The sequence below is a fragment of the Nycticebus coucang genome, chromosome 18 (assembly GCF_027406575.1).
Source record: "Nycticebus coucang isolate mNycCou1 chromosome 18, mNycCou1.pri, whole genome shotgun sequence".
NCBI classification, from domain to species: Eukaryota; Metazoa; Chordata; class Mammalia; order Primates; family Lorisidae; genus Nycticebus; species Nycticebus coucang.
In genome coordinates, this window is record NC_069797.1 from 34,246,169 (window position 1) to 34,270,847 (window position 24,679).

At 51.2% G+C, this 24,679-nt stretch overlaps 1 protein-coding gene across 3 annotated transcripts in view; it reads left to right on the forward strand.

Annotated features, from left to right (window-relative positions):
• Positions 1-24,679, forward strand: part of RAB11FIP4 (RAB11 family interacting protein 4) — a 133,634-nt gene that overhangs the window by 73,093 nt on the left and 35,862 nt on the right. The window contains exon 1 of one of the 3 annotated variants that reach the window (XM_053568948.1): positions 20,075-20,342. The exons of the other annotated variants lie outside the window; for them this stretch is intronic. Coding sequence (XP_053424923.1) covers positions 20,313-20,342 — 30 coding nt within the window. The 5' untranslated portion in view covers positions 20,075-20,312. Of the gene's footprint in view, positions 1-20,074; positions 20,343-24,679 lie in introns of those variants that run through there. 3 annotated transcript variants of the gene reach the window in all.

A 24,679-nucleotide genomic window follows, 5' to 3' on the forward strand; every position in this document is an offset into this window, starting at 1 on the left:
TTCTAGAATCACTGGCATAGACTCCACAGACTGGTCCCAAAGCCCCAGTCTGTGCTCTGAGCCCCTATTTGTCCATCTTACATGTAAACTCAACCATTCAAGAATCCTAGCCCCCCTGCTGGGCATGGGGGCATGCCCCTGAATTCCCAGCTACACCTGAGGCTGAGTGGAAGGATCAAGTGAGCCCAGGAGTTCAGGCCTGGAGGGTAATATGCCAATCTGCTGTCCACACTCAGTGTAGTGTTCATATGGTGACCTCCCCAGAACGGGAAACCAACAGGTTGCCTGAGGAGGGGTGAATTGGGCCAGTTGGGAAATGGAACCACAATAGTCCAGCCTGGGCAATATAGTGAGACCCTGTCTCTAAAAAAGAATCCCAGCTGGGACTAACCGACTTTCATTTACAGCATCACTCCTTGGTGCCTGACAACAGTGGGTCTCAGGTAAAGGGGACAGAAATGGTGTCTTATCATGGTTAAGCACACGCATGCTGGCCCAGGTGGCTTAGGATCAAATCTCATACCTGCCACTTCTAGTCACGTGACCTTGATGCCTTTGGTTCCTCACCTGTAGGATGAGGACAGCGATACCTCTCTCCAAAGGTGCTATGAATATAAATAACGTGCTTAGGTTAGTGTCTGCCACATAGCAGACGCTATGTAAGTGTTAGCTATGATTATGCCACTTTCCAGGCTGCAAAAGTTATGCCCAGAGAGGCTGAAACTCTGCCAAGGTTACATAGCTTCTAAGTGGCAAAGTTGGTTGGGGCTTCCACCTTGCCCACATAACCCCGCCTGGTCACCTGCCGCCTTCCACTCCTGATGACCAGCTGCAGCTCTGCGTGTGGGTTATTGTTCGGGGAGAAAAGACCCTCCCAGCTCCTCCACTTACGCATACACCCTCCCATACACTCTGGGCTGAGGGTAAATTCCCCAGTCCCATTAGCCAGGCAGACAGAGTCTGTGGAAACCATGGGGACTTACTGAGCCACAGCACTTCAGAGTCCTTCATGGGGACACAGGCTGCTGGGGATATTACCACCCCCAGTCTTGAAAGCTTGGTTTTCATTACACCAGTGCTTGTTTATACAGAATGCTTATTTCCATTTCCTGGAAGAATTTGCACTCAGAATCTTGGCATTTTGGTCTAAGCAAGGGCTCTCCAGGACAAGACCACATCTTTGCCTAGGGAAGAAAATAAAGCTAAGGTGTCTTTAGACCATATCTGTTCATCTTGCTTCCCCCTTCACCGTACCGCCCCACCTTCCTCTGTCTGATAAACGTGTGATTCTTTCCTCTGAGTGGTTCTGAGGCTAAGACTGTCCAGGAAGTCCGCAGCCCCACTGACAGTCATCCTTAGGATGGGCTTTGTGGTACCTCTCCTAGGCTGCTCTGAGGACCGAGGGATTGAGCAAGGCCATTCAGGCCCGTGACAGGGCCTGGCACACACTGTCCCCGCTTCTTGCCACCCACCTCTCCATCTCAGTGTCCTGGGGGAAGGCAGCTCCATTGCTGGTCTCTTTCTCTCCTTTCATCCCTGTTGTGATAGAATCTGCCCAAGCTTGGGGCCCATTCTAACGAAGGTAACTGAATGCCTGGGCAGCCAAAACTGGCCCTTTACAAAACAGCAAGGGGAGGGCCTGCCCTTGCAGGCCAGCCTGCCAGCTCTTGTTAGCCCTAGCCTGGTTTTAGAGAGGATTGGGCCATACAGCCTGAAGGAGGGGCCCAGGGAGGGGAAAGGGACAGAGAGCAGGTTTATTTGGGGTGAGCTACACTGGTCCATTGCAGTTTGCACTGGGTGCTTTCAGAAGCTGGAAAAGCAAACAGTAGATTTGGGTCATGAGGGGGGTTGGGGGAGATGGTTAGATTTAGCAGGATTTTGATGCCAAGTAGCTAGTGTTCAGGGCTCTGGGCTCTGGACTTGAGACCCTTCTTATCAGAGCCTCCCTTCTTCCTCCCCTAACTTAGAACCCACACAGTTTGAGCAGACACATACCACCACTGTCCTGGGCTCTTTTCCCTAAATTTGGGAGGCTTGTGGCAGAGGAAAGAAGGCTTTGGAAACAGGTAGGCCTGCATCTAAATCCTGGCTCTGAAAGTTCTTGGGCAGTTGTGCCTCAGCATTCTCATCTGTGAAATGGGCAGAGGAAAGTGTGCTCTGGGAGATCAGGTCACGTGAGGCCTGAAGCTCTTACAACATGTGTATCACTTTCTTTTTTTTTTTTTTTGGCTGGGGCTGGGTTTGAACCCGCCACCTCCGGCATATGGGACCGGCGCCCTACCGACTGAGCCACAGGCGCAGCCCCATGTGTATCACTTTCTAAGGTAAAGAGTTTCAACATATCGGGCGGTGCCTGTGGCTCAGTCGGTAAGGCGCCGGCCCCATATACCGAGGGTGGCGGGTTCAAACCCAGCCCCGGCTGAACTGCAATCAAAAGAATAGCCGGGCGTTGTGGCGGGCGCCTGTAGTCCCAGCTACTGGGGAGGCTGAGGCAAGAGAATCGCTTAAGCCCAGGAATTGGAGGTTGCTGTGAGCTGTGTGAGGCCACGGCACTCTACCGAGGGCCATAAAGTGAGACTCTGTCTCTACAAAAAAAAAAAAAGAGTTTCAACATATCTTACTTCTGCACATTTCACAAAAACACACGATCATATGAACACACTGGCAAGGGCCCCCCTTGAGCACTTGAGGGCCCTACAAGCTTAAGCTTTGTTAGCTCCAGGGTAAATGCAGATGTGTACACACAACTCTGGTAGCACTGGCAAGGATTAAATGAGCTGCTGTTTGTAGAGCTCCTAGAACAGTGCCGGGCGCTGAGTGAGCCACTCATGAGTGTGAGTTTCTAGCCTCTCAGGACTGTGGTAGCACCAGCCGTGAGCAGAGAGCTGGCAGAAGCTGCGCACTTGCTACATTCATTCATTCATTAGTTCCGCTGATACTTTGTGCTTCTGATGGGCCTTTCTGAGCCTGGGGTACAGATGGCCCCTCCTAAAGCTTTCAGTCTGGGAGGGGAAACTGGAAAATCAGTTAATCGCATAAACAGACAGTTCTGAATGGAATGAGGACAAGTGCTATGAAAAAGCTAGGTGATAGCAAGGGGAAAGAAAAATGAGAAAATACATCTGATTTGGGGCATAAGGCTTCTCTGAGGCATTGCAGAAGAGTAGGAAAGACTATTTACTTCTTACTCTCCTCAGTTCTGCTGCTTTTTCAGTTTCTGCATGTCCATCTGGAGGGCAGTCTGGACTGGTGACATTAATAGCAACTAAAATGTTTCGAGGTCCATCTAAAATCTGAGCAAATATTATTATCCCATTTGATCCTCTCAGCAACTCTAAATGAGAAAATGGGGACCCAGGCAGAAGTGGCTTTACTAGAGCTGACAGAGGTTGTAAATGGCGATGCTGGGATTGAATCTCCACCTGCCTGCCTTGCAGCTCTTTCCTTTGCACCATGCGGCTGACACAGAGGTAGGGATGCCCTTGCAGACTAATGTGGCATCATGACCTCCTCAGAGGTCACTGGTTGCCCTGGGAGAGGAGGAAGCTAAGGGGTTGGGCATTGCTGCTTCTGAGACATCCTCTGCCTGCCACTGTCAAAGTGGTTGTGGCCTCTTTGGGGTGGCACAGTCCCAGAATAGTTAGTCTCCCAGCCTCAGAAGGCCCTCCCACGGCCCTCATGCACCTGTGTCCCGGGTACAGCTGTGCAGACCTGGCCCCTGTGGCCTTTGGTCTACTCACATGGCTCATTTATTGCTGGAAAGGTGAACTGATGCTCACAGCAAGGGACACAGGTGCACACAGCAGAGTTCAAAAACAAGTAGAGAAGCAGGGAGGGCCCAAATATTGGGCCTAGGAAAATACCCCGGGGAAACCAGCTTATCCCTAGGCTTCCCAACAAGCCTAGAAGAAGGGGGAATGGGTGATACATCACTCTCATGATCCCACAGAGGGAAGTTGGTACGTGACAGATGGGCTGGGGTGGGGCACCAGGGGACAGATGCTTCTTCAGCACCTGCCACATGCTTACGAATGGGCTCTGCCAGGTGCTTAAAACCTATTACACTGAGTGGGCCTGTGACAGTCTTGTGTGGTAGGTACTTTATCCCCATTTCACAGATGTGAGCATTGAGGGTCTGAGAGGCAGGTAAACTCATTAGAACTCTCATCCCTGAGTCTAACAGGAGTTTATGGGGAGGGTCATTAAAGAGGAGATAATGGGTGACGTAGGAGATGGGGTCTTCTATAGAAGTTTTATTTTATTTATTTATTATTCTTTTTTTTTTTTTTTGGTAGAGACAGAGTCTCACTTTATGGCCCTCTGTAGAGTGCTGTGGCCTCACACAGCTCACAGCAACCTCCAACTCCTGGGCCCAAGCGATTCTCTTGCCTCGGCCTCCCAAGCAGCTGGGACTACAGGCGCCCGCCACAATGCCCGGCCATTTTTTGGTTGCAGTTTGGCCGGGGCCGGGCTTGAACCCTCCACCTCCGGCATATGGGGCCGGCCCCCTACTCCTCTGAGCCACAGGCACCGCCTGGAAGTTTTATTTTTTAAATCAATTTTATTGTTTTTAAATACAAAACATTTCATATTTCTTTCTCTTTTTTTGTCATCTTCACTTTGTCGCTCTCGGTAGAGTGCCATGGCATCACAGCTCACCAACAGCCTGCCACTATGCCCAGCTATTTTTGTTGCGGTTATCACTGCTGTTTTAGCTGGCTGGGGCCAGGTTCGAACCCACCATACTCGGTATATGGGGATGACACCCTACCCAGTTAGCCACAAGCACCACTCCCATCTCATATTTCTTTCTTTTTTTTTTTTTTGTGGTTTTTGGCCAGGGCTGGGTTTGAACCCACCACCTCTGGCATATGGGACCGGCGCCCCACTCCTTGAGCCACAGGCGCTACCCCCATCTCATATTTCTATTAGCCCTTGGTTGTTAAAAGCAGAAGCAAATGTTTTTAAATCATTGTGACAAAAACACGTCTGGGGAATGAGAGTTCCAGGATTATAATATTTACTCACATAACTCAGTGCCAGAGAAGTAAAAACAATGTTTATATGTATTGAGTCCACAAGAAGTGAGTGCTTTAGGGATGGTCCCTTGTTCAAGCCCCTAGCAACTTTCTGAGAGATTATTATCCCCATTTTACAGATAACAGAACTGAGGCTCAGCTGGTAAGCAGGTTGCTCAAGGTCACCCGGCTAGTAAGTGTTAGAGCCCCAGCTTTAAAGTCAGGTGTGTTACAGGACAGAGGGGTGGCCCTGTCCTTATTATGCCACTGAACAGGCTTTGACAGGAGCTGTGAGCCAGGCTAGAGGTGCTGAGCCTGAGCAATAGTCTGGGTGTGGACAGAAGCAGCTCCCAAGCTTTTGGTGCCAGGTATGAAGGTGAATATTGGCAGTGAGCCCTGTAGGCTGGGCTCACACTTGGGTCCAAAAGCAGGGGGCCTTGTCAGGTAGTGGGATGCCTTGGCTTAAGTGCTCAAATGTCAAGTCCTGAATCAGGAAAGGGGGCGTTCACCTGAGGTCAATTCCACAGACCTTGGCTGAGCGCTGTCCTGGGGCTAGCCAGGCCCCAGACACATAAAGAACCACTGTGTGGTGCCACGTGACAGCTGTACACGGTGCCAGGGAGCCTGGTGAGGGAGCGGCGGATTCTGCCCTGGGGGTCGGGACAAACGGCAGGGAGCTGGCAGCCAAACAAGGCCTTGACAGCTGAGTCATGGTAATCGTCATAAAAGCTTCATTCAGAACCACTATTGTACATGCCTGACACTCACCATCCAGGTCCTCCCAGCCGGCCCAGGACAGACCCCAGCCATGCATTCATTTTGCATGCACGAGTGGAGCCCCAGGTACACGCCTACCTATGAGGACAAGGTCCCTTCCTCAAAGAACTGGTGCTCCAAGGGGAGAAGGCAAGACCTGAAATAAGCCAGTAACACAAAGGCAGGTAGAAGGGAAGAGAGTGAAGGTGGGGGTGTTTCTCTGTAGAAGGGGCCTCTCTCAGGAGGTGATGTGAGCCCAGGGTGCAGGACCCAGGGGATGGAGGCACCGGAAGGTGCAGGGTATAGAAGAAAGGCTCTGACGTGGGAAAGAGCTTGATCAATGGAGAATCTTGGCAAGAAGGCAGAGCTATGGGGAGGGGAGGGGGCATTGGAAGGAAGACCCCATGGGCATGTCTCAGCGCACAGGGGAGGAGTTTGGGGTGTATTCACAAGTCAAGGGAGGCCAGGTGAGGACTTTCAGGTGGGAGTGACAAGATCCTGCTTGGTATTTATAAAGAGATCTTTGTGGCCTGTGCAGGAAGACTGCGCTGGGTTCAGGAAGACCAGTTAGGTGACTGTGTTCGTCCAGGCAGGAGAAAGTGGTGGCTTGGTCCGGGGCAGTGGCAGGTGGTGGTGGTGGGAGGCGGTTGACTTGGTCAGAGCTGACAGGACTTGCTGATGTGAGTAGAGGAGAGAGTCATCAAGGGCTATTCTGAGGTTCTCACCTGCGCTTCCAATGGGTGCCATTTGCTGAGTGGGGTGGATGTTGGGGGCCCAGGGAAGAAAGCAGGTGTGTAGGGAAACTCAACATTTGGGTTGTGGACATGTTAACTTGAGATACCCTCTGGACATTCAGTTGAAGCTATCTGCACAAAGTCATGTGTGCCCTCATCCCCTTTAGGCCTGAGACCCTTGGTCTCCACCTGCCAAGCAGAGCTGGCTGCATTGAATTCTCCCCAGGGCCAAGGGGACACCTTGCTCAAGTTTCTCAAGTTTACAGACCCTTCCTGGGACAGTTCATATGTCATGGCTGTTGCATGTGGGAACACAAGGATTTTCCCTCCTTGCCTCTTCCTGGGACAACTTTGAAGGGCTTCCCAGCTCCAGAGCCCCTGCTGTAGGCTGAGGTCCATGGCAGCTGCAGGGCAGTCTGGCCCTCCACCCCACCTCGAGTCCCTCATGCCCTTAAGAGGCCGAGCCCTAATCCCCTTCCCAGATAGCTTCCTTCCCAGGCAGGTAGGTGTGGTGGCTGGGAGGTCCGGGAGGAGGTCCAGGGTGGGCATAAAAATGGGGAAGGGTGCTGGCATTCGGTGGACTTGAAAGCCTCAAGTTACGTGAGCCCTGCCCCCCCAGGAGAGAAAGGGAGGAAAGAGGACTGAGGCATGGGGCACAGCACCCATGACCGCCAAGGACCAGTGAAGCAGCTGGCCCCAGAGACTGAGGTCTCACTGCAGGGAGGCTGCAGAAAGAATAGGGTGCCCTGGAGCCAAGCTAAGGAGCATGTAAAGGAGAGGGTAGTGGGTCAGGCCCTGTGAGGATTGCTCGGGAACGCTGAGGACCCACGGCGCGCTGGTTAGTGCATTTCAACTGCTATGGTGTTTAGCTAGGGAGGGAGTTTTTTTTCTTTGCAGTTTTTGGCTGGGGCTGGGTTTGAACCCACCACCTCCGGCATATAGGGCCGGCGCCCTATTCCTTTGAGCCACAGGTGCCGCCAGGGAGGGAGTTTTGAAACTGAGGCATAATCTGATTGAGGAGATGAAGGAGTAGAGGAGGAGTAATTGATGCAGAAGGTGCCCTGCGGGAACCATAGGAGCAAAGCACCTGGCAGGGGGCAGGGCCCAGATAGAAGCGTCTATCTGTGAATGACACATGTATCAGAAGGGATGGCCATGCAGGTGGGCATGCAGACCTGGAGGGTCAGGGTAGGGGGAAGGTCTCTTCTGCTTGCTTCTGCTAAGCTGCACAGAAGCAGCGGGAAGCAGTGCTGGAGATGAGAGAACAAGGAGAGGGAGGACCAGCCAGGCCTGCAGATCTCCCAACTGGCAGAGGGCACAGGTGCGAGTCAAACCCAGCCCTGCTTCGTTAGATGGAAAAAGCACAAGGGAGATATTCCAAGCAGAGGGAGCAGCAAAGCTCTCAAGATGTGGCGTGTGCATCACGTAACAGAAGTGACTGTCAAAGTATTTACAGAGCCATTGCTATGCCAAATATTCTTCATGCATTATGCCATTTCACCACCCATCCTCCCACCCCTCAATAACCCTGTAACACAGCTACAGTTGACCCTCATTATTTGCACATTCTGTATTTGCAAATTTGCCTGCTTGCTAAAATTGTGATGTAACTCCCAAGTCAATACTCACAGTGCGTTCAGGATCATTTGCAAACATGCTTTGGGTTTCTTGGTGAAAATTTGAGTTGCCCAACATGCAGCTGAGGTCAAACAAGGCCACGCACTGCCTTCTTGTTTCAGCTCTCACACCATAAACAAGCGTCTGTTGAGGGCCCCGTTTTCTGTATTTTTTTGTGTCTTTTATTGGTGATTTCACTATCAAATGCTGCTAGTGTTTCTAAGTGCCAGAAGGCTGTGATGTGTCTTGTGAAGAACATATCAGTGCTAGATAAGCTCAGGTGTGAGTTATAGTGTGAGTTCAATGTTAGTAAAGCAACAAAGTGTGTTAAATAAGGTGTCGTCAGAGACGTGCTCACAAAAACGATGAGTATTGATAAGTTGGTGAAAGTGTTATGATCAAAGGCTCAGGGGAATCAAACCCCCTACTTCCCCTAGCAGTAGCTGTTTGGTATTCACTGCCTTTGGCGGCTTTATTGAACATAACTATTGCAAATAATGGGAGTCAACTATACTATTATTAACCCCATTGTTCAAATAAGAAACCAAGGCTAAGATCAGGCAAGTTGCAGGTAGTAAGTAGCAGGGGTGGGGCTTAAACCTGGGCTGGCTGGGTGTCAGGGGGCTTCACCAGTGAATGGTGGCCTTGTGATCCAGTGGGGACAGCAGGGTACCTGGCCTGGAAAAAAGGCTTCTTTTTGAGGGCTCCCTGGGCTCTGGGCCTCTCCCGTCTCCACCTGCACACAGCAGCTCCTTCAGCCTGCCTGGGCCCCAGCCACGGAGCTGGAGCCAGGTTGTGGTTTTCCCCTAAGTGGGAGGAACACTGGCTCAGTGTCCTGAGCCGGGTGCCTTTGGTTTTCCAGTGTGGAGCCCAGCCCTGAAAGGGAAGCCGCAAAGGAGGTATGTGTGACTGAGCAGGAGGCCAGCTCCCATTTCCCCAGGAGCCCATCCCATCAGCTGCTGCAGCCTCGTGTTTATTCAGTGGATAACTGGGGCAGCCCCCCCACTGCCAGGCCCCACAGCCTTCCCTACTGTGCAGAGCCTGGGGCTCTACTTCTGCCTCTCCTGGGGTGGCTTGTTTGCTATGCTTAGGGGTATTTTTTCATTGCAGTAGCACTAAAAAATTTAGGCAACAATTGTGGGTAACTGTGTTTGCTTTCGTTTTCTTTGTTTTTGAGACAGTCTTATTTTGTTGCCCTCAGTAGAGTGTAGAGTGCTGTGACATCATAGTTCACAGCAACCTCAAACTCCTGGGCTCAAGCAATTCTCTTGCCTCAGCCTCCCCAGTAGCTGGGTCTGCAGGTGCCCGCCACCACGCCCAGCTATTTTTAGAGACAGGGTCTCACTCTGGCTCAGACTGGTCTTGAATATGTGACTCAGGCAATCCACCTGCCTCAGCCTATCAAAGTGCTGGCAATGGGCGGCACCTGTGGCTCAGTCAGTAAGGCGCCGGCCCCACATGCCGAGGGTGGTGGGTTCAAGCCCAGCCCTAGCCAAACTGCAACCAAAAAAAAAAAAAAAATAGCCAGGCGTTGTGGCGGGCGCCTGTAGTCCCAGCTACTTGGGAGGCTGAGGCAAGAGAATCGCTTAAGCCCAGGAGTTGGAGGTTGCTGTGAGCTGTGTGAGGCCATGGCACTCTACCGAGGGCCATAAAATGAGACTCTGTCTCTACAAAAAAAAAACAAAAGTGCTGGCATTATAGGCGTGAGCCACCACGCCCAGGCCCTGTGTTTGCTTTCAAAATAGAATTGCAAGCCCTTCCTTATACATCCTTCTGACCCAAAAAAGATGTGACATTGTCATTGTCCACCGCCATCCTTCTCCAAAAGATAGTCTCCTCTCAGAGGGGAGCTAAATCCTGAAATTAATGACTGCCACTCTGGAGGGTCTCTGTGGAGGGCTTAATGGTGGACTGAGGACAGGGGGGCAGGGAGCACCCACATGACTGGAGCGGGGCAGTTACCCTGGGAGGGGTCTCAGGGCTTCAGGGGCCTTGATGGAGAGCAGGTCTAGGAGGGCTCAGCTGTGGGGCTGAGGAAGGACCTGGGCTTGGAGGGGAGCTGGGTAGGGGGGGTCCAGAAGCCTCCTGGACCATCAGATACAGGCAAGAAACCCTGGCAGGGAGGACGCAAAGCTGTAGGGGAAGCTGAGGCAGCATGTGGACCCTCGCTGCTCCGGGGCAAGGCCTCTCTGGTAAGGTCACACGCCCAGCACCCACACGTGTGTGCATAGGCTAGTGGTGGGAGGGCACCGGCTGACATCACAGCCCTAGGCCTCCAGGGATGCTGTATGGAAAAGAGCATCACTCTGGGGTCAGAGAGGCCTGGACAGGTGGCCAGCAGCTCCAGGGTAGAATCTAGGTGGCCAGCATGGTGCCCTGCCTGTGGTTTCTGTTCTGTGAATGCTGTTTGAGCAAATGAAGTGGTCACTATGTGAATGGTTTTGATTCCACTGTGGTTATTATGAGGAAGGCACTTTACCCATTCCAGCATCTCTTTTTTCATAGTATAATTCATGGCACCCTGGCGTGCTGCAAATTTTTTTTAAATCATTAATTTTGTGTGTGTGTGAGACAGTCTCAAGCTGTCACCCTGGGTAGAATGCCATGGCATCATAGCTCACAGCAACCTCCAACTCTTGGGCTCAAGCGATCCTCTTGTCTCAGTTTTTCTATTTTTAGTAGAGACAGGGTTTTGCTTTTGCTCAGGCTGGTTTCGAACTCATGAGCTCAAAGCAATCCACCCTCCTTGGCCTCCCAGAGTACTAGGATTAATGTGGCCACTGTGCCTGGCCATTAATTATTTTTGAAAGAAGTTCAAATCACAATAAGTATATTCTTTTTTTTATTCCTTTTTTTGGATCAACATAATTTTAATGTGCCGTGGAAGTTTAAGTATAGGTTCAAGAGTGCGGTGAGATAAAAAAAGGTTGAAAAACACTGCCCTAGAGTAATCGCTCTGAGCCTCAGTGGCCCCATCTGTAAAATGGAGATAGTACCTGCCTCATAGGATTATCAAAGGGATTAAATGAGTTCATCCTGGGAGGCACTTAGAGCCTGTATGTGCTAAGTGCTATGCAGGTATTTGCTGTTAATCCCTTTAACATAGAAAAAAAATAACATCTGCCTTCTGTGTGTTGGGAGCCTGGTGTGTTGTTTTCCCAAGAGTGCTCCTCACGGACCCCTGAGTCCATGTGGGGTTAAATAAGAAAGATCCTGTCCAAGCCACAGTAGGCTTCAGAAGCCCTGGGTTAAAAACAAGCCAGGTTTCTCTCCTGCTGAGGTGCTCTGTGACTTCTCTGAAGGGGAGAGTGAAGAATTTTACCTGCTAATTTGGCCACAGAGCACTTTGTTGCTTTTGGAGTGGGATGGTGGTCTCATAAAACATATCTTTGGAAGCAGTAAATACTGCTTCCCTCCTTCTCTTCCTGGACTTCTGACCTCATCCTTTTTATCTCAACTGCTGGCACCCAGGAAAATGCCAAGATGCACCTCCCTGGGCTTGGAACTGGGACAGGAGGCAGCAGCCAAGTCTAGACAGGTAGTACCCAGGCCTCAGCTCTATCCCAGCAGGTGGAGCAGGCAGGCTGTCATCACACCCATGGGGCCAGGACACTCCCCAGGTGGTATCACAGAGGTGCATGTGGGCCAACCTCAGGGGCCTGGTGTGGGGTGTAACTCACTAAAACATCTCCAGCCTGGACAGTGGATGGTTGCACCCGAAGGATGATGAAGCGGAGCATGAGGCCCTTAATTGCTCACGGTCTGTTATCACCCTCGTTAATTAGTGTCTGCTGCTTCCAGTTGCTGTCAATAAGCCAGTTGTGTAATAAGAGAGGCAGCAGGGACTCCTGAATGTGGTCCAGCAGATCTGGGTGCAGATCTTTTTTTTTTTGTAGAGACAGAGTCTCACTTTATGGCCCTCAGTAGAGTGCCATGGCATCACACAGATCACAGCAACCTCCAACTCCTGGGCTTAAGCGAGTCTCTTGCCTCAGCCTCCCAAGTAGCTGGGACTACAGGTACCTGCCACAACGCCCAGCTATTTTTTGGTTGCAGTTCAGCCAGGGCCGGGTTTAAACCCGCCACCCTTGGTATATGAGGCTGGCGCCTTACCAACTGAGCCACAGGCGCCGCCCTGGGTGCTGATCTTGACTCTACCAAGTTGGCCATATTAGTGAACCCTCTTGAGCCTCATCTGTAATATGGATGCAGTAACATCTACCCGATAGGATTGTTGGATTAAAGTAAATGAGAAGAAATGAAGTGGCTAGCACACACTATAATTGGTATTTACTAATAACAATAAGCTGTAGCAGGGCCAGGTGCAGTGGCTCACACCTATAATCCTAGCACTCTGGGAGGCTGAGGCAGCTAGATTACTTGAGCTTAGGAGTTTGAGAACAGCCTGAACAAGAGACCCCCATCTCTAAAAACATAGCCAGGCATTGTAGCAGGTGCCTGTAGTCCCGGCTACTTGGGAGGCTGAGGCAAGAGGATCACTTGAGCCCAAGAGTTGGAGGTTGCTGTGAATTATGATGCCACAACACTCTACTGGGGGCAAGAAAATGAGACTATCTCAAAACAAACAAAAAACAGGGCCCGAGGCTAGGCCAAGGGGTGTCTATTCAGAGCTAAGATCTGACATGTTCTGTGAAGAGAGCGGCTGGATCTTGCAAAAGGCCCCTCTCAAACCCTTGTTTCTCTCCTCTCAAGTGGCCATTTCAGGAATTTCAGACAAGCCTCCTGCTAATTCATAACTAAGCAGGCTCTCAACTCTCCACCGTCTGCGTGTGTGAGATCCTCGGTCCTACTCAGGGCCTCAGACATTCCCCCAAGTGACCACTGTGTGCCAGATGTGTTAGGAGCTGGTGTCCAAAGACACCAGGATGTGCATCCTGTCCTCAGGAATTGCAATGTGGTAGCGGACCCAACAGAAGACCAATCCTGATAATCCAGTGTGTTCCTCACAGTAGAAGACCTTGTGTTTGAGGCATAGAGATCGTGAAACCATGGAATAATTTGTTCTCACTGGAAGAGACAAGGAAGGTCTGAGAAGTCTCCTGAGTGGGGTTTTGAAGAATGAATAGGAGTTTGCCTAGAGGCCAGAGGAAGCAAAAAGTTTTATACTGAAACAGCATACCTACCTAGTGTACTCCCAACCATCTTCTTTTGCTGGGGGCAGTGCGGATCCTCTCATTAGGAAGCTTTGTAACTATGAGTAAGTCATTTCTCCTCTGCAGGCCTCAGTTTCCCATTTGTAAAATGAGATCCCTTCCAACTTTAATGCACTGTGATTTCATGTCTGGTCTAGACCTGCATAATGATTTCTGAAAAGTCCTTATGTTTGTGAAACATTTTCCAAAAGTCTTTGACATTTTCCCTTTTAATGCACATCCCAGCCTTATAGAATGGGTCATACTGACTCCATTTGACTGAGGAAGAAACTGAGGCTCTGTGAAGTGAGCTTACTTGCCCTTTGCCAGCAAGTGGTCAGGCCTCCAATCCAGGTATTCTGAGCCCAAGTTTCTCTCCACTGTTCCTCCCAGCCCCCTATTCACCCCACAAGCCTTTGGCTGTTGCACATCAATGATCCTTCACAGATTACTTGCCTTACCCAGGCCCTTATCAGACATTATTGCTGATAGTCAGGGAGGAGGAAGAGTCAAGAACATTGTGTGCCAAGATCCCGTGTCTCTGCCCAGAAAACATAGCTTATGGGAACAAGGCAAGTAGATGGGCCCATGAGGGGCAGCAGGTAGGACCTTGAGGATGATCACATGAAAACTCTTTGGCCAGAGAGCAGGATAAATTCTGGAACATGCGCAGGTGGACAGCTACCCTTTCCTAAAGCAAAATCAGTGTCTAAGTCCCTGGTGAAAATAATCCCCTGCCCCCAAATCTCCCCATCCCTTTGCCCTGCTTTTTCTTCATAGCACACATCATGTGTATTATTTATCATTTATTTGTTCATGGTCTGACTTCTTCCACTGGATAGAATGTCAGTTCCATAAGAATCAACTGAGACTTCGTATTGCTCAGGGTCTGGTACTTAGATCTTCACTAACTATTCGAAAATGAACAAATGAACAAACAAAGCCTTCACCGGTGATGGTGCCAACACCCCCTGTTGTTAGCAAGCCTTGGCAAAGCAGTTCGATGGAATTGTGGGGATCTTTAAAAAACTGCTAACACCTGGCTTCTGCTCCAGCATTTGGATTAAGGGGCTACCTAATGCTGAGTCAAAGGCTTTCACTCAGGGCGTTGATATTTTTGAAGTTTCTCAAGTGATTCTAATGTGCAGCCCAGTTTGGGGACCACTGCTTTAAAAGGTTTTCCACTCCTGAGAAGCTTTCAGTTAATGGTAAATCAAAAACATGGGCTCTGGCTCCTAGGGTGGGACATCTGTGCTGCCTGAGTCTGGAAGGAGGTGGGGAGGGTGGGGTCAGGGGTTGGTAGTCACCTGATGTTGTTACCCAACGTGATGGAAGGTCTTCCTCCTTGTTCTCACCCAATCCAGTCAAAAGGAGACCTGGCTCACTTCCTCCTCCCCTGCAGCCTCTTCCCCTTAGATGATTGAATGAGTCAGAGGAGACATTTGTTAGGGAGGAAACATGGGTTTTCTCACCATTTTTCCCCCTCTCGTTGGGTTTGAATGAGTAAGAAAACCCATTGTTCATGTGTGCACCAGTTGACAAAAATAGAACTTGGTGCCTCTGAAGGCTCAGCCTGGGTTCCAGAGTCAATAAGACCTGGTCCCACCCCGTCTGCATAGCATCCAGCCAGACGTTACGAGGGAGCCCAGACCCAGGGGCAGACTGCTGGAAGGACCCTGGCCAAAGGACAGTCACCACGTCAGGGTATCTGCCAAGGGAAAGGGGTTCTTGTTTCCAAGATGTACACCTGGGCCCAGGCTCTGTCCCCAGGCCAGCACAGGGTTGCAGAATCAGAAGAGACCTAAGGATGTGCCATCCAACCCACAGCCTTTCCAGGGGAAGAGTCTGAGGCCCAGAAAGCTGGGAGAGCCCAGAACCCAGGCCTCATGCGTCTTCTCAGGGTTTGGGGGGAAGAGGCAGATCATAGATACTTGTCTCTTCCCAGGAAGCACAGGCCCCTAGACATGCCCCAGCTGCAGAGGAAGGGCTCTGGGGCTCAGGGATCTTCTACTTTTTCTTTTTTTTTTTTTTTTTGTTGCAGTTTGGCTGGGGCTGGGTTTGAACCTGCCACTCTAGGCATATGGGGCTGGCACCCTACCCACTGAGCCATAGGCATCGCCCTTCCACTTTTTCTAAGTGGGAGATTGAGAACGACTTTTCCTCAGGATTAATCTAGCTTAGTTCAAGCAGGTATCCTTCTCCTAAACCACTGCTTAGGAGATGTTGAATTTACTGCTTGGAACCAAAAGCTGAGATTTAACAGTCACCACTAACACTTTTGTATTTTTTTTTTAATTTCAGGTTAATATGAGGGTACCAACAATTAGGTTACGTTGTTTGCATTTGCATTTGTTAGGTAAAGTTCAAGTTGTAGTTGAGCCTTTTACCCAGGGGTGTGCTGTATACCCTTATACTGTGCCCATTAGGTGCGAGCACACCAATCTCCCTTCTCCCCACTTGAATTTAATTGTGCTTTTCTCTCATGTGGGGGTGTAATTGTTTATCTATTGGTTTCATATCAGTATTGTATACATTGGATAATTCTTTTTCCATTTTTGTGATACTTTACTAAGAAGAATGCTCTTCAACCCCATCCAGGTAAATACAAAAGATGTAAAATCTCCATCTTTTTATGGTTGAATAGTATTCCATGGTATACATATCCCACAGTTTAGTAATCCATTCATGGGTTGATGGGCACTTGGGTTAATTCCATACAGCTGACACTTTCTGAGTGTGGAGTCAAGGGCCCTCTAAAGAGGTGAGAGAGACAAGTGTTTGTGTCGAAGTCCTGGCTAGCTCCTGAGAGGGCTTTTCCACACATAGAACAGTATGAGTGACCCTTGAACAACACAGGTTTGAACTTCAAGGGTCCACTTATACATGAATGTTTTTCAACCAGATGCAGAAGATTGAAAATACAGTATTCACGAGCTATGAAACCTACCTATTCAGAGAATCCCTATTGGGCCATGAGTGGTTATACTATACCAGCGATTTTAAACTTTTTTTTTTTTTTTTTTTAGACAGAGTCTCACTATGTCATCCTCGGTAGAGTGCTGTGGTGCCACAGCTCACAGCAACCTCCAACTCTTGGGCTTAAGCGATTCTCTTGCCTCAGCCTCCCAAGTAGCTGGGACTAAAGGCACCCGCCACAATGCCCTGCTATTTTTTGTTGCCTTTGTCTTTGTTGTTCAGCAGGTCCAGGCTGGATTTAAACCACCAGCCTCAGGGCATGTGGCCGGCGCCATAACCTCTGAGCTATAGGCACCAAGCCGATTTTAAACATTATTATTATTATTTTTTTAATAGGTACAGAATTTCAGTTATGTTTAATAAAGTTCTGGAGATCTTTTTCACAACAAGATGAATATACTTAACACTACTGAACTGTACACTTAAAAACAGTTAAGATGGTAAATTTTATGTTATGTGTTTTTTACCAAATAAAAGATAAACTAAACCAGAAAGATTTTAAACATTATTTTAAAACCATAGAACCCTTTGTTCATATGAATTTTCATATGGAAGACTACATGTGAAACAGACAGTAGTGGAGGTATTTTTATTGTTCCCTTGGAGAGAACCCCTTCCCTTTTGCAGGGTCTCTATAGAACCCCCGAATGTTCCAGGGAATGCTGTTTGAGAACCACTGAATCAGAGTTTCTGTTATTTAATTTTGGAAAATTATTTGTCAGCTGGTAATACCAAGTAGCATTCAGAAGAGCTCTTTTCCCACGGTGATTGTCATGATACCATATATCCTTAGCCAGTCCTTCCATAGGGCCCCAAGCATGCACAGAATGTTGCCTCTTTACACCATCTAATGTTGAGCTAATCCCTGTATGGTGGCAGGAAGAAAAAATAGGCATGTCAGACAGCAGTGTGGTACAGGGGGGACTTGTTATTCTCTTCTCTCACCTGGATCACCCAGATGATCCATACCTGTCAGTTTCTGAAGGCTGTGACTCCTGCTTGTCAACATTTTATCTGCTTCTATCTGGCTTTGGCATCCAATGTCATGGGAGTATTCTCATAACAGCAATGGGAAGAGTCAGTTTCATGACGTAAGAAGAATCAGAGTGACTTGCCATTTGAAAATTATGCTTGGGTACATGCTCTGGAAAAATTCTCTGGGAGAGGATCTTCCAGAGATCTGCGAGAGTTCTTTTATCTTTTCTTTCTTTCTTTTTTTTTTTAAGAGACAGAGTCTCACTTTATTACCCTCAGTAGGTGAGGTGTCACAGCTCACAGCAAACTCCAATTCCTGAGCTTAGACTATTCTGTTGCTTCAGCCTCCCAGTAGCTGGGACTACAGGCACCCGCCACAATGCCCAGCTATTTTTTGTTGCAGTTTGGCCGGGGCCGGGTTTGAACCCGCCACCCACTGAGCCACAGGTGCCGCCTTGTTCTAGAATTTTTTTTTTTTGTTTGTTTTGTTTTGTTTTGCAGAGCTTCGAGCTGTTGCCCTGGGTAGAGGGCTGTGGCATCACAGCTCACAGCAACCTCCCACTCCTGGGCTTAAGTGATTCTCTTGCCTCTGCCTCCCAAGTAGCTGGGACTACACGCGTCCACCACAACGCCCAGTTATTTTTTGGTTGCAGGCATTCATTGTTGTTTAGTAGATCCGGGCTGGATTCAAACCCGCCAGCTCAGGTGTATGTGGCTGGCACCTTAGCCACTTGAACCACAAATGCTGTGCCTCTTCCAGAGTTTTTAATGGGATTGTTCTTTCTCCTGAAAAAGCAAATCAGATCTCTGTCAGACTCATAGGGCTGGGCGAGCAAAGCCAAAAAAGTCAGCCTCTGACCCCCACCCCAACACCTCCCTGTCTTACCCCCATCAGTAAAGCACAGTGGTCAGAACAGGAAAGAGAGGGCCCTGCGCTGGCAGTTAGGAGCCTGAGTTTCAGCCCTACTTGGCTGCCATCTCACTGTGTGGCTTTGGGCAAGTCCCCAGCCCTCGGTAAGCCATCTCTAAACCTGTCTTCTCATTCATGAAATGGAGGAAAGGGAGAACCCTTCAGTTACTTATATAGTTTAAAATAGTTTGATTTCATGACATCTAAAATGCAGCTAAGGGACCAGGGTAGCTAACTTAAGACTTTCTTTGCCCCCAGCCTCCTAGGTGGGGCTGTGCTTAGAAAGCAGGACTGTATTCCTATTAATTTGCTCTTAGCCGCCACTGGATCCACGAACATATAGTCCTAATCTGGGCTGGAGCCCTCAGGTCCCATATTCTGTCCAATCCTGCCTCTCAGAGTCACCATTCCTGCCCCATGCCCAACTGTCACTGCCTCCCTGGACCCCACCGGAGGCGTCAGGGCCTTTCCAAAAGCCAGCAGCTTCAGTTTTCCCACAGCTGCTTCAGGTTCTAATCCTTACCTCTGCTCTTCCCAGCCTCTTGCCCGGATGACAATTGGTAACGGCTGCCATTTATTGACTATTCGCTATGTGCCAGGGTCTATTCTCTGTATTTTATGGGTCCTGATTACTTTGATCCTCACAATAATCCTGACATACACACCACTGTCATCTCTGATTTACAGATGAATAAAATGGGACACTGTGGATTAAACTTGCTTGGGGGTCATTTAGCTAGCTACAAGGTGATGAAGCCAAGGTATGATGGCCTTTGGCTCCATCACTCAGCCACTGAGTCAGACAGGAAGTGGGCAGAGAAGATGTGTGCACGTGTAAGGTGGTGTTGGACCAAAGCACCCAGACGCCCCATGGATCCCATCCCTACCACTTAGTCGCCAGTGAGGCCAGGGAAGGCAAAAGTAGCTTCCAGCCAATTAGGAAGATAAATCTGCTCCCCTGGAGTTAGACAAGGCAACATCAAGTCCAAGAGAAACTGCCTGCACAGTATTTGCTGATTTACATTCACATTATTTTTGCCTTTTTAAACGTTTGCAGGCGTCCTCAAACTTTTTAAACAGGGGGCCAGTTCACTGTCCCTCAGACCGTTGGAGGGCTGGACTATAGTTAAAAAAACAAAAAACTATGAACAAATTCCTATGCACACTGCATATATCTTATTTTGAAGTAAAAAACCAAAACGGAAACAAATTCAATCACACTGCCTCCTGTGGCCCGCGGGCCGCAGTTTGAGGACCCCTGGTAGAGCATATTTACTAGGATTCAACAGACGGAGTCCTTCCCTTTCGTTTTGTTCTTCGGTTCTTGTTGCCCCGTGTTCTTTGTGTTTCTGGCCTGGTTATAAAGGTGGCTTTGAGTTTCCATGAAAAGGTTAGAAAAGTTTTGGATAGAACTCTGGGTGAAAATCAATGTAGGAGCCAGCTAACTGAGGCTGGTGCTGGAGATGTGGTGGTGTGGGTTGAGGACTGGAATAGCTCTTTAGTTCGGCCGCGCGATTGTGAGCTGGGGAGGCTGGCCGGAATCTCGAATTGCTGTGACAACAAATAGAGCGGCGTGGAGCGGGCAGGCGACGACAGCGCCCACTTGGCAGGAGCGCGAACTCCGCCTGCTTCAATTCCGGGGCCGAGGCGGCCGCACCAACTGAAGCGGCAGTGACCGTGGCGTGCGCTCAGTGGGGCCCAGACGAGCTGCATCTCCAAGGCGCGCCTGGGCCGCCCGGGACCGCCCCGCGGCGGCGCGGCCATTGGTCGGCGCGGCCTCAGCCACCTGCCCCTACCTTGGGGGCGGGGTTACCTGGGCCCCGCCCGTGGCTCGGATTCCCAGGCTGTGTTCCCGCCTCCTCCGCCGGCCCCGCCCCAGCTCGAGGCCCCGCCCCGGCTCGAGGCCCCGCCCCTTGAGTCCCGGAGCCCCGGCGCCTCGTGATGTCACCGCAGCTTTGATACAAAGAGCCCTTCGGCCCACGCGGGTCTCCCGGCAACGGGCGCGGGCGGGAGTGGGGCTGCCGCCTTCGACGGGTTCCGAACCGAGTGCGGCGCGGCCGGGGGTTCCCTGAGCTCTCCAGGCTGCCTGTCTGCCGCGTCCCCGCGCGACCCTCTGCCCGGCGCCCGACGGCGTCCGCCTCTCTGCAGTGCACCGACCAGCGGCCGGACCGGGATGCGCACCCCGCCGGCTCCCGGGAGCCAGGTAAGCGGCTGCCGAGGGGCTTGGGTTTGCGGGGTCCCGACGACACAGACCTGGCCCGGCCCGGGCTTCCGGGCCACGGGAGTTGGTGGGACGCAGAACTTCGCCCGCTCCGTCCCGGGAGTGTCCATCCTCTCGGCCCCGGCGGGGTTGGTCGGGTTACCTGCCTGAAACGCTCGGCCACTAAGGAGAGGCCGCTGCCCCTCCGAGCCCGCGGCCCGGCCCCCTGCCCGCGCCCAGGTGTGAGAGTGGCGCGCGCTCACCGGTGAAGTTTCAGGAAGTGTTTTAAGGGGACCTGGTGGGCTGGGAAGGTGGCTTGTTTTTTCGGCCCCAGCGCCCTGCCCCCCTCCCTCCGCGGGACCGGTGTTGCCACCAGTGCTCTACCTTGGCTCGGCCGGTCCTCTAGGGGGTTGTGCACAGCGAAGTTTTTGCTTAGCTTTTGGCGGCTGCACAGAGCCAGTTTCCCGGCTTCCCTCGTCCCCCCGGGGGCTCCTCCAGGCCAGAAGAGACCGGCTAGCCCAGTTCAGGATTTGGGAGTAGGGACCTACCCCTTCTCCTCCTAGATACTACCAAGGCAGCGGGTGTGCCAGCGGGTCCGCCCCCATAGTAGTTGCTGTTGACACAGCCGCTTCTCTGTGCTGGGGCAAGTGTTTTGAGGTTCTGCCAGTGCAGCCTCTGAGAAGCCGTGACTGCTGCAGGGAATCTAGTTCCGACGTAGCCCTGGGCCCTATTCCTTGTCACCCCGTTTCCCCTGTTTTCCCACAGACGGCTGGAAGCGACACTTCCCTCGTTCTGAGACGTGCGCCAGTTTTCCTAGGTTGACTTGCCGTAGCAAGTGTGAGGGCTCCGGGTCCCTGTCTCTGCACTTAGCCCCCTCATCTGGGAGTGGCAACTCCCTGGGCTGGTTCCTGGAGATCCACTAAACCTCTTCCCTGACTTCAGGGGAGCCGGGGATGGGTGGGCTCCCGCTCCTGGGAAACTGGGAAGCTGTGAGGCGCTGCATCCCTGGGTGAAAGATGGTTGCAGTGATTGCCAGATTTGGGAAGAAAACGGAATCTTAAAGGAGGAGGATGTGGTCCCAATTGTGTGCCACCAGACCTCTACAGTAGGACCTCTCTTTCTCCCATTGTGCCCCCCCACCCAACGTGTAACCCAGCCTTGGAGGAGTGCCCATGTCACTGCCATTGACAGGAGTTTCACCCCAGTGCTGCCCCTGGGGCCTGAATCTTACCCTGCTTATCTGGCATTCAGGGACTGTTGACTGTGTGCCCAGAGAATATTATACATGGACACTTCCCTGCCCTCAAAGTATTTTCATGCTGTAGGGAGACTTCGAATACTTGGGTCTAACTCCTCTGAGCCTTGGGTGAGTTGATTGGAGCTGTCTTTGAGGTTCATGTGATCTCATAATCTGGAGTGTGTGCCCTGGAGGCCTGAGGAAGCCCTTCCCTGTGGTAAGCAGGATAGCTTGGGCAAATGCCTATTGGAGACCTGGGGTTTAGGTGAAGGGGGTGGGGAAGTACCTAAAGGAAGTACCTAAAGTACCTAAAGGCCAGCCGAGAGAGATAAGGCTGGGCCTGAGGGGAGGGTTGTGACTAGCCAGGCCAGGTGAGCCGGCTGGGAGGCTGACCTTTGCCCAAAGGGAAAGCGGTGGAGAGACTGCCTGAAACCTGTCCTGGGAAAGGACTGCTTTCCTTTTGGGAGGAAAAGCTGAAGAAACTAGACAGCTGGGGGGTTTCTAAGCCATCTCCCTTAGGGCTCCCAGGGGACTCTAGGCAGCAGCTCGAGAGGTTCCACGGGCCCCCCCCCAATCCCCATGTCTGTTCCCCTCCCTAAAGCACAGGTGTGCAGCTTCCTGGGCTGCTAGGACTGACTGCCCCAGACTCCATATTTTGCTGTTCACCCAAGGCCCTCACAACTTACTCATCCCCACCTCCAGGTAGTTAGAAACCCCTTTTCCTGGGCTGGTTGACCCTCCTTTAGGTAGCCAGTTATGCCAAGGTTTTTTTCCGCAACTGATTCTACTTTGAGGGGCTTCAAAGTCTCACTTTATATGTCTTAGGTGTGGGTAAGGAGGAGGGAGGGTGGGAGAGGATCCCAGTGAAATACCAGGTGAGCAGTTCCCAGAAGGCAGGCATCTCAGGGATGGGAAAAGCGCCCATCCCACCTTCTGGTCCTGTGCTGTCTCCTGGTTCAGTGTGTTTGGAAGGAAGCATCTTTATCTCATCCACCTGCTGCCTGGTGTTAGCAGTGGGGCATGGTGCCTTGCATGCAGGTCCCCTGAGGTTGGACTCTGTCTTCTCTGCGTCAGTTCTGCTGGCTCCTGCCTCAGTGACTGGGTGTTAGGGCATCAGATCACTGGCCTCACAAATGAGGAGGACTGTTCAGTTTTCACAGCTGGATTATTGGGTTGTCCTGTCTATGCCCAGCTGGGTGCAACAAGACAGGCATGCTGATTTGGCAGGTGACACCACCTGGTGCCTTACTGTATGTTGTGTGATCTTAGCTCCTGGATGGTACAGCAGGCTCCTCCTTCAGGTGGCATTTCATGGCACAGAGCCTTCACCATTTCTGTTTACTCAGCCCCCAGCATGTTGCTTGGCATAGGGCCAGTGCTGCTAAATCCGTTCATTCAACACATACTGGGGTATCTGATTTATTCCAGATTCTGTGCTGGGCACCGGGTATAGCAGGATGGTGATGAGGTGGACAAACAGGTAAAATGCGTAGCATGTGAGACCAGCGGGAGGGAAAGCAGGACAGTAGTGCTGGGATTTGGAGTGTTTAAGTGGATGGTCAGGGGAGTCCCCATTGAGAAGGTAACATCTGGACAAAGGAGGTGCAGGCTGGAGGACCAGCAAGTGCAGGGGCCCTGAGGTGAGGCTGTGGTTGGCATGGCGTGTCCACGGAATTGCAGGGGAGGCTGTGATTAAAGAGGAGGCCAGGGTGCGTGCAGGGGTTGGGGGACAAGGGACAAGCTTGGAGAGATGGGGGAGCAGCTGATGCTGTCAAACAACAGCTGAGCACCCCAGGAGGAGGACAGGAGGGGACTAGCAGTACGGCTGAGACTAGGACCCCATAGGCACACGTTGCACGTCATTGCTCAGCTCTCTCCAGACCCGTCACTTAGAAGGGATTTTGGCATTGTGGCATTTCTGGAGAAGAGGTGTCCATGGCCACTGCCGCTGTGGACTTCCCTTCCCTCAGCTCAGGTCAGATCAGTTGAGCCTGTCCATGTGAACAGTTCTTGTCAGATTATGTGTTTCCATCACGCAAACCAGCAAAAGCACACTGGTGATATGCACACAGGTGTGTCTTGGAGCAGTCAGAGCACTGTTTGGGGCTTATCATCCTGTTCCTATGTGTCAGGGTCTTACCAGGAGTCGGGGCAAATCCAGTTCTCAGGACCCATAAGGTAGTGGGCAGCCCGAACCTGCCCACGCACTGGCCTGCACTGCCTGGGCTCTGTTTTCCCATCTATTTCCTGATCTTCATGGACTCCCTGACCTCCCTTGTCACCTAGGCAATTCATACCACAGTTCAGTGCTGTGGTCTAGTAAGGACCCCAGAGAAACACTCACACACCTGGGCAGCAGCTTTCAATTTGATCTCCGTCGGGCGTAGGCCCCCAGTGCCCATGTGCGTGTGTGTGCATCACACAGATGTCCAGGTGGGGCCTCGCCATCCATCCACCCTCTCACTGTGGGGGCCAGCTGAGCATGAAGGGTGCCCCCTGAGTTCCCGGTGGGTGAGGCTTTACTGGGGTGAACTTGCGGCCACCTCTCCTGGTCAGCACATGGTCCCTTGGGGGGGATCTGCCAGCTTTCAGCCTGATCACAGTTCCAAGAAGTGTGATCTGGAGCCCATACCAGGTGGCAGGCTGTAGACTCAAAGCCTGGGGAGCACCTTTGTCATCTTTTAATTTGGAGCTGTCATTTTCTCATGCTGAGTGTCTGACTACACATGACCGTCCTTGCCCAAATGTTTGAAGCCTCATTGGAACACTGTTAATTAAATGGAATTTGGCATTGGCCAGTTAATATGGGCCATGTTCAAGGCTGAGTGGACTCTGGGGCACCTGGCCAGCCTTGCTCAGAGAGGTCCTGATGGGCTTAAGGAGCTGAGCCCCTCACAAAAGCTTTTATGGTCAAGAGCTTAGATTCTCAGAACTTTTATTAGTACCCGGAGAGCCTGATGGTCACTTCTTCATTTTTTCCAGGACCTTAGAAGGGGATGACAGCAGGAGGAGAAAGCAGGCAGCCTGGAATGTGTGCCTGCAGGGCAGGTCCCAGGAAGGTCAGAGGGGCAGCCGTGGTGGTCCAGGCATTGTGTTCTGGGTG